Source organism: Heterodontus francisci, chromosome 17, assembly GCF_036365525.1.
Source record: "Heterodontus francisci isolate sHetFra1 chromosome 17, sHetFra1.hap1, whole genome shotgun sequence".
Lineage (NCBI taxonomy): Eukaryota > Metazoa > Chordata > Chondrichthyes > Heterodontiformes > Heterodontidae > Heterodontus > Heterodontus francisci.
The window spans coordinates 67949896-67963314 of NC_090387.1; the positions used below are offsets into that span (position 1 = coordinate 67949896).

Here is a 13419-nt window from a genome sequence, read left to right on the forward strand (position 1 = left end):
CTGACTCCAAGAACCACAGCAAGTGGAGGTGGATGGAGAGTGTTACATGAACTTTCAGCAGAAAATACTAACCTGTACAAAAGGGGTTTGTAGGATTGAAGTTAATGGCAAATTCATGGGACACCTGGAAATGCAAAAGCAATGAAACACATCAGTCTATATTATATTGATACTTTCCTGAAAGCTATTAATAAATACAACTGCAGATTATTTTGGTTCTTTCTCAGCTGTTGCTATTGTCCTGTTCACATCACTACATGTTCCTTTATGTTTGTATTTCTTTTCTTCCCAACCCCATTAACTACCCTCCTGGCAACAAAGGTAGTCAGTTGCTCGAAGGTAAACATTAATGCAGCTCTTTGACTAGTTTCACAGATCTATGTGCATGTGTGAGAACCAGGCCCAGGGTCATTTATCCTTAGAATTAACACTTAGTCTCCCTCCTTAGTATTTTCCCCAAAATACGACCAGAATCAAAAACAAAGCACAAACCTTTGCCCCTCTCTCATCATTTCATGGAAGCTTCTGGGAACCATGCCCAAATACTGTGAGGAAAGTTAATTTTCAGCTGAATGTGCTGAAATAGTGAAAATCAGAATGGGATTGTCAATGGAGCACAAAACAGCTCTGAAGACCAGGAGGCACAAATTTATGCCACCAGGTTTGGTTGTATTTTTCTGAGATATTCTGGGATTAGGTTCAATTTGCAAGGCTGCAGGATCATACAGCAATGATCTCAACACCAAGTCGGCAATGGTGGTGGAATGCCATGTGCCCGTCAATGATCTTTTGAATATAACATTGAAAGGAGGAGGGGCAGGATATCTGCACAATTCTATACTGGTCAAGGTCAAAAAAATGTCATAAATCAACTGCAAGAAGTTCAAATCCCAGCATCCTAATGGCATCACACACACATGTTCACATGCACACATACACAGAGACACACAGAAAAGACGTGCCCAAATGTTGCCCAAAATGGTAGCTTGTCTAAAATCTGTTGAATGTTTGACTTTTGAAAATGTAACCAATTCTTCATCAGCCTTTCAGGTGTTAAAATGACCAGTCAGGTGTATAAAGAATGCACACGTTATAATGTTATATATATTTCATCATGGTTAAAACAACAGTTCTGACTTTCAGCAAGAGCTGTATCAACCAATTGACTGGGATGCTGGTAATTCGGGTAGTTTTCTATTTCAGTACCTGTTGATGTACTGGCCTCCCAGTGCCTCCAAATTTAAGATTACTTTTGTAATTTATTTTCAGAGTACAGGATTGATTTTATATCGGCTCACTGGATCAATAAGAGTTCTAACATGTAAAACAAAAGCTGCGACTAAGGGGAAGGAAGCATTACTTCCACCTTGGCATTGGTGGAAAGGGTGAACTAGCGGGCACCTCACTCTCCTTTTGACTTGCCAGGGCTACAAGTGACAAGCTTGACCTGGACTTGGGACTGACTAACCTACTAACCTATAAAATCACAGCTAACATCAGTTTATTTTTATTCATTCATGAGATGGGGCCATTGTTGACAAGGTCAGCATTTATTGCCTATCCCTAATTGCCCTTGAGAAGGTGGGGTGAGCTGGCTTCTTGACAACTGAATAGCTTTCTAGGCCATTTCAGAGGGCAGTTAACAATCAAGCACATTGCTGTGAATCTAGAGTCACATATAGGCCAGAACAGGCAAGGAGAGATTTCCTTCCCTGAAGGATATTAGTGAACCAAATGGGTTTTGACGACAATCCGGTTGTTACATGATCACCATTACTGATAGTTTTTTGCATTACTGATTTATTTGATTAACTTGATTTGATTAACTTTAATTTGAATTTAATTAATAAATCTGGAATTAAAACTAGTCTAATGATGGCCATGAAACCATTGTCGATTGTTGTAAAAACCCATCTGGTTCACTAATGTCCTTTAGGGAAGGAAATCTGCTGTCCTTACCTGGTCTGGCCTACATGTGACTCCAGACCCACAGCAATGTGGTTAACTCTTACATACCCTCTGAAATGGCCTAGCAAACCACTCAGTTGTACCTAACCGCTATGAAGTCTATAAAAAGGAATGAAACCGGACGGACCACCCGGCATCGACCTAGGCACCGCAAACGACAACGGCAAACCCAGCCCTGTCGACCCTGCAAAGTCCTCCTTACTAACATCTGGGGGCTTGTGCCAAAGTTAGGAGAGCTGTCCCACAGACTAATCAAGCAACAACCTGACATAGTCATACTTACAGAATCATACCTTACAGACAATGTCTCAGACACTGCCATCACCATCCCCGGGTACGCCCTGTCCCACCGGCAGGACAGACCCAGCAGAGGTGGTGGCACAGTGGTATACAGTAGGGAGGGAGTTGCCCTGGGAGTCCTCAACATCGACTCCGGAACCCATGAAGTGTCATGGCATCAGGTCAAACATGGGCAAGGTAACCTCCTACTGATTACCACCTACCGCCCTCCCTCAGTTGATGACTCAGTACTCCTCCATGTTGAACACCACTCGGAGGAAGCACTGAGGGTGGCAAGGGCACAAAATGTACTCTGGGTGGGGGACTTCAATGTCCATCACCAAGAGTGGCTCGGTAGCACCACTACTGACCGAGCTGGCCGAGTCCTAAAGGACATGGCTGCTAGACTGGGTCTGCGGCAGGTGGTGGGGGAACCAACACGAGGGAAGAACATACTCGACCTCGTCCTCACCAATCTGCCTGCCGCAGATGTATCTGTCCATGACAGTATTGGTAGGAGTGACCACCGCACAGTCCTTGTGGAGACGAAGTCCCGCCTTCACATTGAGGATACCGTCCATCGTGTTGTGTGGCACTATCACCGTGCTGAATGGGATAGATTTCGAACAGATCTAGCAATGCAAAACTGGGCATCCATGAGGCGCTGTGGGCCATCAGCAGCAGCAGAATTGTACTCAACCACAGTCTGTAACCTCATAGCCCGGCATATCCCCCACTCTACCATTACCATCACGCCAGGAGACCAACCCTGGTTCAATGAAGAGTGCAGGAGGGCATGCCAGGAGCAGCACCAGGCATACCTCAAAATGAGGTGTCAACCTGGTGAAGCTACAACCCAGGACTACTTGCATGCCAAACTGCGCAAGCAGCATGCGATAGACAGAGCTAAGCGATCCCATAACCAACGGATCAGGTCTAAGCTCTGCAGTCCTGCCACATCCAGCCGAGAATGGTGGTGGACAATTAAACAACTAACTGGAGGAGGTGGCTCCACAAATATCCCCATCCTCAATGATGGGGGAGCCCAGCACATCAGTGTGAAAGATAAGGCTGAAGCATTTGCAACAATCTTCAGCCAGAAGTGCCGAGTTGATGATCCATCTCGGCTTCCTCCTGAAGTCCCCAGCATCACAGATGCCAGACTTCAGCCAATTTGATTCACTCTACGTGATATCAAGAAACGACTGAAGGCACTGGATACTGCAAAAGCTATGGGCCCTGACAATATTCCGGCAATAGTACTGAAGACCTGTGCTCCAGAACTTGCCGCGCCCCTAGCCAAGCTGTTCCAGTACAGCTACAACACTGGCATCTACCCTGCAATGTGGAAAATTGCCCAGGTATGTCCTGTACACAAAAAGCAGGACAAATCCAACCCGGCCAACTACCGCCCCATTAGCCTACTCTCAATCATCAGTAAAGTGATGGAAGGTGTCATCAACAGTGCCATCAAGCGGCACTTGCTTAGCAACAACCTGCTCTGTGACGCTCAGTTTGGGTTCCGCCAGGGCCACTCAGCTCCTGACCTCATTACAGCCTTGGTTCAAACATGGACAAAAGAGCTGAACTCAAGAGGTGAGGTGAGAGTGACTGCTCTTGACATCAAGGCAGCATTTGACCGAGTATGGCATCAAGGAGCCCTATCAAAACTGAGGTCAATGGGAATCAGGGGGAAAACCCTCCGCTGGCTGGAGTCATACCTAGCACAAAGGAAGATGGTTGTGGTTGTTGGAGGTCAATCATCTGAGCTCCAGGACATCACTGCAGGAGTTCCTCAGGGTAGTGTCCTAGGCCCAACCATCTTCAGCTGCTGCATCAATGACCTTCCTTCAATCATAAGGTCAGAAGTGGGGATATTCGCTGATGATTGCACAATGTTCAGCACCATTCGTGACTCCTCAGATACTGAAGCAGTCCGTGTAGAAATGCAGCAAGACCTGGACAATATCCAGGCTTGGGCTGATAAGTGGCAAGTAACATTCGCGCCACACAAGTGCCAGGCAATGACCATCTCCAACAAGAGAGAATCTAACCACCTCCCCTTGACATTCAACGGCATTACCATCGCTGAATCCCCCACTATCAACATCCTAGGGGCTACCATTGACCAGAAACTGAACTGGAGTAGCCATATAAATACCGTAGCTACAAGAGCAGGTCAGAGGCTAGGAATCCTGAGGCGAGTAATTCACCTCCTGACTCCCCAAAGCCTGTCCACCATCTACAAGGCACAAGTCAGGAGTGTGATGGAATACTCTCCACTTGCCTGGATGGGTGCAGCTCCTACAACACTCAAGAAGCTTGACACCATCCAGGACAAAGCAGCCCGCTTGATTGGCACCCCATCTACAAACATTCACTCCCTCCACCACCGACGCACAGTGGCAGCAGTGTGTACCATCTACAAGATGCACTGCAGCAATGCACCAAGTCTCCTTAGACAGCACCTTCCAAACCCGCGACCTCTACCAACTAGAAGGACAAGGGCAGCACATGGGAACACCACCACTTGCAAGTTCCCCTCCAAGCCACACACCATCCTGACTTGGAACTATATCGCCGTTCCTTCACTGTCGCTGGGTCAAAATCCTGGAGCTCCCTTCCTAACAGCACTGTGGGTGTACCTACCCCATATGGACTGCAGCGGTTCAAGAAGGCAGCTCACCACCACCTTCTCAAGGGCAATTAGGGATGGGCAATAAATGCTGCCCTGGCAGCGACGCCCACATCCCATGAATGAATGAATAAAAAAAAACTGAACTTAAATTCCCTAGCTGTTATTCTATTAGGTCGTGCATTATTGAAATATATTCCTGTCAGATATAGGAAAATTGCAGCTTGCTCTGCTTTATAATGTTACATTCCACAATTTTTTGTCTATGGTCATGTTTAATGGAAGATTGGCATGCGACTAATTTCAATACAATTAAATTCGGACAATTGCTTGTCGTAACTGGGTAGCTTCTGAAACAAATCAATGCTTTCTTCAGAACAAGTGGGCATTGTGCAGTTAGCATGAAAAACATGTTTATTTAACAAAGATAAAAAGAAAAAGCATGGGTCAAAGTACAATTCACATCAGGACTCATGTTCTGATAAAGGATCCCAGCAGAGACCCCATCTTATCACAGATGTTAATCAACGTGCTGTGTGTTTGCAGCATATTTGATTTGTGAATACAATAGATGTTGATTCAAAACCATAAACCCTTATCTCACATTGTGATACATCCTGAAAATGTATCAGATGAGAATATGAGAACTAATTGGGCCTTAACCTTTAATGCAGCGTAAAGCTTATTTTCTTCATTCAGGACTGTGATACTGCAAGCAACAGGCAGGAATGATTGGGCTCGAGTAATGGACCAGCAAATAAAAACCTGCACATACGCAGCACTTTAAATAGAGAAAATGGTCCCAAGGTGATTACACAGCGGTATAATCGAAAAGAAATGGATGCTCAGTCAAAGAAGTAGATATTACGAGAGGTGACTAATAGCTTGGTCAAATACATATGGTTTAACATACGAACATACGAATTAGGAGCAGGAGAAGGCCACTCGGCCCTTCAGGCCTTCTCCGCCATTCAATAAGATAATAGCTGAACTGATTACTCCACATTTCCACCTACCCCCGATAACCTTCCACCCCCTTGCTTATCAAGAATCTATCTACCTCTGCCTTAAAAATATTCAAGGACTCTGCTTCCACTGCCTTTTGAGGAAGAAAATTCCAATGACTCACAACCCTCTGAGAAAAAACATTTCTCCTCATCTCTGTCTTAAATGTGTGACCCCTTATTTTTAAACTGCGATCCCTAGTTCTAGATTCTCCCACAAGGGGAAACATCCTTATCACATCCACCCTGTCAAGACCCTTCAAGGATCTTATATGTTTCAATCAAATCACCTCTTTCTCTTCTAATTCCAGCAGATACAAGCCTATCTGTCCAAGTTTTCCTCGGAAGACAGCCCGCCCATTCTAGGTATTAGTCTAGTAAACCTTCTCTGTACTGCCTCCAACGCATTTACATCCTTCCTTAAATAAAGAGACCAGTACTGTACACAGTACACCAGATGTGGTCTCACCAATGCCCTGTATAGCTGAAGTATAACCTCCCCACTTTTGTATTCAATTCCCGTCGCGATAAACGATAACATTCTATTTGCTTTCCTAATTATGTGCTGTACCTGCATACTAACCTTTTGCAATTCATGCACTAGATCCCTCTGCATCTCGGAGCTGTGCAATCTCTCACCATTTAGATAATATGCTTCTTTATTATTCTTCCTGCCAAAGTGTACAATTTCACACTTCCCCACATTATACACCATTTGCCAGGTCTTTGCCCACTCACTTAACCTATCTATAGCCCTTTGTGGCCTCCATATGTCCTCTTCACAAGTTACTTTCCTACCTATCTTTATATCATCAGCAACTTTAGCAACCATACCTTCGGTCCCTTCATCTAAGTCATTTATATAAATTGTAAAAAGTTGAGGCCCCAGCACTGATCCCTGTGGCACACCACTCGTTACATCTTGCCAACTAGAAAATGACCCATTTATGCCTACTTTCTGTTTCCTGTTAGCTAATCAATCTTCTATCCATGCCAATATGTTACTCTGTACTTTTACAGGAGCTTTTATTTTCTGCAATAACCTTTGATGTGGCACCATATCAAATGCCTTCTGGAAATCTAAGTACAATACATCTGCAGCACATGTAACTCCCTCAAAGAACTCCAACAAATTGGTTTACGTGTTTTCCCTTTCACAAAACCATGTTTAATCTGCCTGATTACCTTGAATTTTTCTAAATGCCCTGCTATACCATCTTTAATAATAGCTTCTAATATTTTCCCTAAGACAGATGTTAAGCTAACTGGCCTGTATGTAGTTTCCTGCTTTCTGTCTCCCTCCTTTTTTGAATAAAGGAGTTACATTCGCTAATTTCCAATGTAACGGAACCTTCCCTGAATCTATGGAATTTTGGAAAATTAAAACTAACACATTAACTATCTCACTAGTCACTTCTTTTAACACCCTAGGATGAAGCCCATCAGGACCCGGGGACTTGTCAGCCCACAGCTCCAACAATTTGTTCAGTAACACTTCCCTGGTGATTGTAATTTTCTTGAGCTCCTCCCTCCCTTCCATTTCCTGACTTACAGCTAATACTGGGATGTTACTTGTATCTTCAGTAGTGAAGACCAATGCAAAATATCTGTTCAATTCATCTGCCATCTCCTTATTATCCATTATTAATTCCCCAGACTCACTTTCTATAGGACCAATGCTCACTTTGTTAACTCTTCTTTTTAAAATATCTATAGAAACTCTTACTATCTGTCTTTATATTTATAGCTAGCTTTCTCTCATTCTCTAATTTTACCTCCTTATCAATTCTTTGCTGTTTTTTATATTCTGTCCAATCTTCTGACCTGCCACCCATCTTTGCGCAATTATAGGCTTTTTCTTTAATTTTGATACTATCTTTAACTGGTTTCGTTCACCACGGATGTCCCACCCTTGGAATTTTTCTTTCTCGTTGAAAAGTATCTATTCTGTTCTGTTTATTTAAGGAATGTGTTAAAGGATGAGAGACAGATGAAGTGGTTTCGGGAGGAAATTCTAGATGACAGAAGGCACTGCTGCTAAAGGTGAGGTAATGGGAGTTTCACAAGAAATCCAAGGAATGGAGAGTTCTGGTGGTGGTGGAGTGGGGTGGGGGTGGGGTTGTGGGTTTTAAGATTACAGAGATAGGGAGGGACAAGGGCAGGAAGGGATTTAAACACAAAGGTGAGAATTTTAAATTGGAGGTCTTGGGGGAGCAGGAGCTAATGTAACTCAGCAAGCACAGGGGTGATTAGTGAAAGGGAATCAGTAACAGCAGAATTTTGGATGAGCTGAAGTTTGAGGGTTGGGGTTGGGAGGCTGGCCAGGAGAGCATTGGAATGGTCAAGTCTGGAGATGACATGTGGGCTAAGGTAGAGGTGGAGGTGAGAAATATTCGGAGGCATAAGTAGGCAGTTTTGTGATGAAGTGAACATGGGGTCAGACGTTCAGCTTGCAGTTGAATAGTTAAGGACAGTCCTGCTCAGTTTGAGACAGTGGACAGGGAAGCATATGAAATCGGTCACTAGGATACTGAATTTCTGGTGGGACTGAAGATAATGGCTTTGGTCTTGCCACTGATAGGTGGAGGAAATTGTGGTTCATCCAAGACTAGATGTTCAGCAAGCAGTCTGACATCACACAGGCTGTAGGTCATTGACCTGAACCATTAACTCTGATTTTCTCTCCACAGTTGCTGCCTGACCTGCTGAGTATTTCCAGCATTTTCTGTTTTTGTTTTGTTAATTTGGCTAGCCCTGATTTCGGGGGATTGGTGGGGTGGGGGGGGGGGAGGGGTGGGCAGTAGTGGGTGGTGGGGGAGGTGTTGGGCGTTTGCATGTTCCTGATGAGATTTGAAGGTAGCCTGAATATCATAAAGGGGAGGTACACTTTAACCACAGGCAACTATCTGTGGACAGTGGAGAAGATGCAAGGGCCGCCCTCACCCATGTCCTCTCCACTGCCTTTTGGACACAGCTTTGGAGGTTTTGTTAGATGTGGTCAGCAGGAGGAGGGACTATCCACCATGTGGTAGGAAGATTTCTAACCCAGCTGCCTGGGATGAGTGGGAAGAGGTAGCAGAGAGGCTCAGCACAAGGCAGGAGAAGTTCAATGAGCTTACGAGTGTAGCTATAGTAACTCTCCTAACACATATTTCTCATTTCACTCAGATTAGTCTTGCACTACCTGTTGCCCCAGCACTCACTGTCCATCTCGCTCTTGATTACCATTACTCTCCTCCAGGTACTGCAGCACACCACTGGGCCTCCTTCTACTCCTACTGCAGCACTCGGCACCACTCTCCTCCTTATTACTTCCTTCACCTCCTCACACTTATGCAACTTTACACACACCAGCAACACTACTCCACCTTCACTTGCACAACCATAAAACATCTTACCAGTCCAATTCTGACACATTTCCTTCTTTCTTGCAGGCCAAGCTCACACACAGAACCAGGGAGCCACAGGATAAGGACTACACTTCATCCATGTGCTGCCCCCACTTGAAGAGCAAGTCATGGGCATCATGGGCAGGGGACATATCAGGAGCGAATGGCACCTGGCGCAGCTGCAGGATAAGCGTTGCAAGGTTTATAAGCATCTTCCCCTCCTTTCCTTCTCAGTTAAGTCTCACCTTTAAGCATGAGGCAAAATAGACAGCAGCTGCTTTGAGAAGTCACTCGTCGTCACTGCTCACCCATGCCACTAAATGCCAACTCTTCTCCCTTGATGAAAAAGCAAAGGTGCGATTGACTGATCCAAACTGACCCTGAATTGAAGTCTAATTTGACGCTGGAACCTTAATATTAAACCCAGTGGGAAAAGCCAGTCTATTTAACAGTTTGAAGACTGCTCTCTGTGTTTCACTCCTTCTTCCTTTCAATTTACAATTTTCAATGAACAACTGGAATGATCGGCATTTAATATCCTCATTGCTATTATTGGGAATTATTTCATGGGCTGGTTTTTCCTTCCTGGTGTTGTTCATTATTCTAATTGATCTATTGTGCTACTTTTTGCTGCATAAAAACCATTAAAGAAAAATAAATCCCTAAGGCACAGAGTATTTTCTGTGAAATTGAGAGCATTGAAAAATTACAAATGTTTGCACCAGTGGTGTTTTGTTCAGGAGCCTCTTCTGGAATTCACTTTTTTCTCCATCTAAGTACATGTCTACGTTAACAGCTGGCTGTTTGATGGCAATGTAATTATTTTGCTACTATATAATCATGCATAGCTTTTGCTGGTTTAAGTTGTTCCAATTGGTATGCCATTCACAAAAAGCACACGTTACAGCAGTGGCATTTATAAGATGGTGCGGGGGTCAGTTATAGCCCATCTCCTCTCATGTGGCCTTTGGCTAGCCAGCTGCTCCAGGATAGTGTCAACCATGGCTGAGTGGGAGAACTTGCTACAGCCTGAGACAGACTACGGCAGCTGCTCCTCATCAGACGAGGAAGGGCCGGAAAGACGGCACATGCAAAAGAAGCGGCAGAACGCAAAGGAGCTGGAAGAGAAAGTCCCCCAGCTCCGTGGTACTGGAAGCAGCGATGGGCCCAGCGCACCCCAACCGCAAAGCGCTGAACCCAGCGAGATGCCCAGCGCACTCCAGCTCCAGGAGACTGAGAGCAGCGAAGCGTCCCGCGCACTCCAGTTCCGGGAAGCCGGTAGCAGAAACGTCTTCGAGGAGGAACAGAGGGGAAAGACACCACCAGCAGAGGACAGTCCAAACCTTGCTGCTGACAAGATCCCCCTCCCCCCCCACCCCCCGATGTCACCCCAGCGGAATAAACCCCTCGTGCGTGACCAGAAGGGTTTTCTGAGCCCAACGCATGTGCAACAGCTTGTGCACACTATGGCTTTGCAGGAAAATACCCAAGGACTGGGACTAGTAAGGACACCTGGTGTGGTAAGCAACATCCAGTTTTAAATGGATATAAAGATTGCTTCTATTAATGTGCGTAGCGTCAAATCCACTACACGATGTGTTTCAACCTTGGGTTAACTCGCCAAGGTCAAAGCTGACCTACTGCTTCTGCAGGAGTGTGGGAAACTGCTCCTCAGCACTTACAGGCAATGGTTGCGATGGTGGTCCCATGGGCCATCGATCTGGTAAGGGGGAAATGATTCCAGATCCTCTGGCCTGGGTATTCTGCTGCGGGGAGGCAATTTCACCCTCTCCGAAGTTAAGGAGGTGGTGGGCGTCACCTCCTCAAAGCAGACGTAATCTAATGCTCCGCTCTGGTTAATCAACGTGCACACCCCAGTCCAATACAACGAGTGGCTGATCGTCCTCCAGCAGCTCCCACTGCTGCTGGTGCGTCCAGGCCGGTCATTCTAAGTGGTGACTTCAACTGCATCATTGATGCAGCTGGATGATCCATCAGTGACGACAGCAAACTGGATGCCATGTCCAGATTCCTAATGGAAACAGTAAAAGATGCCAAGCTGCACGATGTCTTCAGCAAACCTGCAGACAGAGTGCTTGACTTCCTGTTTGTGTCCTGTGCATTCACGGTCAGATCCACTGACATCAAGCCGGTGTTCTTCTCTGACCACTGCTTCCTACTGGCCGACTGTCACCTACAGGACGACCAACGGGTTGGCAGGGGACATGGAAGCTGAATGTTACACTGCTAACCCCAGAGAACATTGAGGAACTCAAAAGGGATTACAACAGTTGGAAAACCGTGAAACGTTTCTTTGAGTCTCTGGTGCACTGGTGGGAAGTGATCAAGATGAAGATCAAGAGGTTCTTTATCCTCAAAGGTGTTCAGAGGGTGAGAGAGAGAGACAGAGGGAAATGTCCCAACTCCAGAAAAGAATGCAGAATCTACTCCGGCTGCAGTCGATGGGTGTTGAGGTCAAGGAGGATCTTCAAGAGGTGAAGAGCCAGCAGGCCTCGCTCGTTGCCAAGAAGGCCTCCAGGATCATCTTCCGGTCCAGAGTCTGCTCTGTTGAGCAGGATGAGATGTGCTCGCGTTTCTTCGTCCAAAAGGTACACAGAGAGTGCTCTGTGGTCAGCAGCCTGAAGGAAGAGAATGGCTTGGTGATGTCATTGCAGTCTGACAGACCAAGGATCAGCAAATCCTTTTATGCTGGGCTGTACGACGTGAAGCCCATGGACAGCACCGCCTCCCAGTCCTTTCTGTCATCTATGAGGGAGGTCTTAGATGACAGCACGTGGGAGAGTCTGGACAAACCGCTAACTCTGGACGAGCTGACAAACACCATCAACTCCTTCGAAACGAGTAAAACTCCCGGAAGCGACGGCTTACCGGTTGAGTTGTATTCGGCTCTGTGGGACTGGATCGGCCCGGACCTGCTGGAAGTATACGAGAGTATGCTTCTGGCCGGCAGCATGTCAGAATCCATGAGGAAAGGCATCATCACCCTCATTTACAAGCGGAAGGGGGAGAGGGCAGAAATCAGAAATTGGCGGCCCATCTCACTGCTTAATGTTGACTACAAGATTCTGTCCAAAGTCATCGCCAGTCGAGTCAAGTCTACTCTGGAGTCGGTGATTCACCCTGACCAGACCTGTACTGTGCCCGGCAGGAAGATCTATGATAGTCTCGCGCTACTCAGGGATGCGATCGCCTATGTATGGGACAGGGGGGTGGACACCTGCCTCATCAGCTTGGACCAGGAGAAGACTTTTGACAGGATATCGCACACCTACCTGATGGACGTGCTTTCCAAAATGGGGTTTGGGGAGGGAATCTGCAATTGGATCAAACTGCTCTACACAAACATCAGTAGCGCAGTCTCAATCAATGAGTGGGAATCAGGAAGTTTCCTGATCCAACCTGTCAGACAGGGCTGTCCTCTCTCTCCTGTCTTGTTTGTTTGCTGTATTGAACCTTTTGCTGAGTCCATTAGGAAAGATGCGGGCATACGATGGGTGACAATCCCAGGGAGTGGAGGCACTCAGGTCAAAGCCTCCCTGTAAATGGACGACGTCGCCGTCTTCTGCTCGGGTCCACTGTCCGTTCGCAGACTGATGAGCATCTGTGACCAATTCGAACTGGCCACGGGAGCCAAAGTAAATCGCGGCAAGAGCGAGGCCATGTTCTTTGGGAACTGGGCTGACCGATCCTTTGTCCCCTTCACCATCAGGTCAGACTACCTGAAGATGCTGGGGATATGGTTCTGAGGTGCTGGGGCATGCGCCAAAACCTGGAAGGAGCAAGTAGCCATAGTACACCATAAACTGAGCATGTGGGAGCAGCGTTCTCTCTCCATTGTGAGTAAGAACCTGGCCATCAGGCGTGAGGCACTCACGTTGTTGCTGTATGCGGCGCAGGTCTGGTCCATACCCCACTCCTGTGCCATGGTGGTCACCCGAGCCATTTTCCGCTTTATCTGGAAATCAACATCGACTGTGTCCGGGGGGCACGATGTTCAAACCTCTGGATAAAGGGGGAAAAAATGTACCCAATGTCGCCCTCATCCTGATGACCACCTTCGTGTGTAGCTGCATCAAGATGTGCAGAGAGCCCCAGTACACAAACACCAAGTGTCAGTACGTGC

General features: G+C 46.4%; 1 protein-coding gene across 7 annotated transcripts in view; it reads right to left on the reverse strand.

Moving 5' to 3' along the window:
* The window catches only part of cpne2 (copine II), a 341237-nt gene that overhangs the window by 114289 nt on the left and 213529 nt on the right, over positions 1-13419 (reverse strand). For 6 of the 7 annotated variants that reach the window (XM_068049588.1, XM_068049584.1, XM_068049585.1 and 3 more), the window contains one exon: positions 73-124. The exons of the other annotated variant lie outside the window; for it this stretch is intronic. In XM_068049588.1, coding sequence (XP_067905689.1) covers positions 73-124 — 52 coding nt within the window. The remainder of the gene's footprint in view (positions 1-72; positions 125-13419) is intronic. 7 annotated transcript variants of the gene reach the window in all.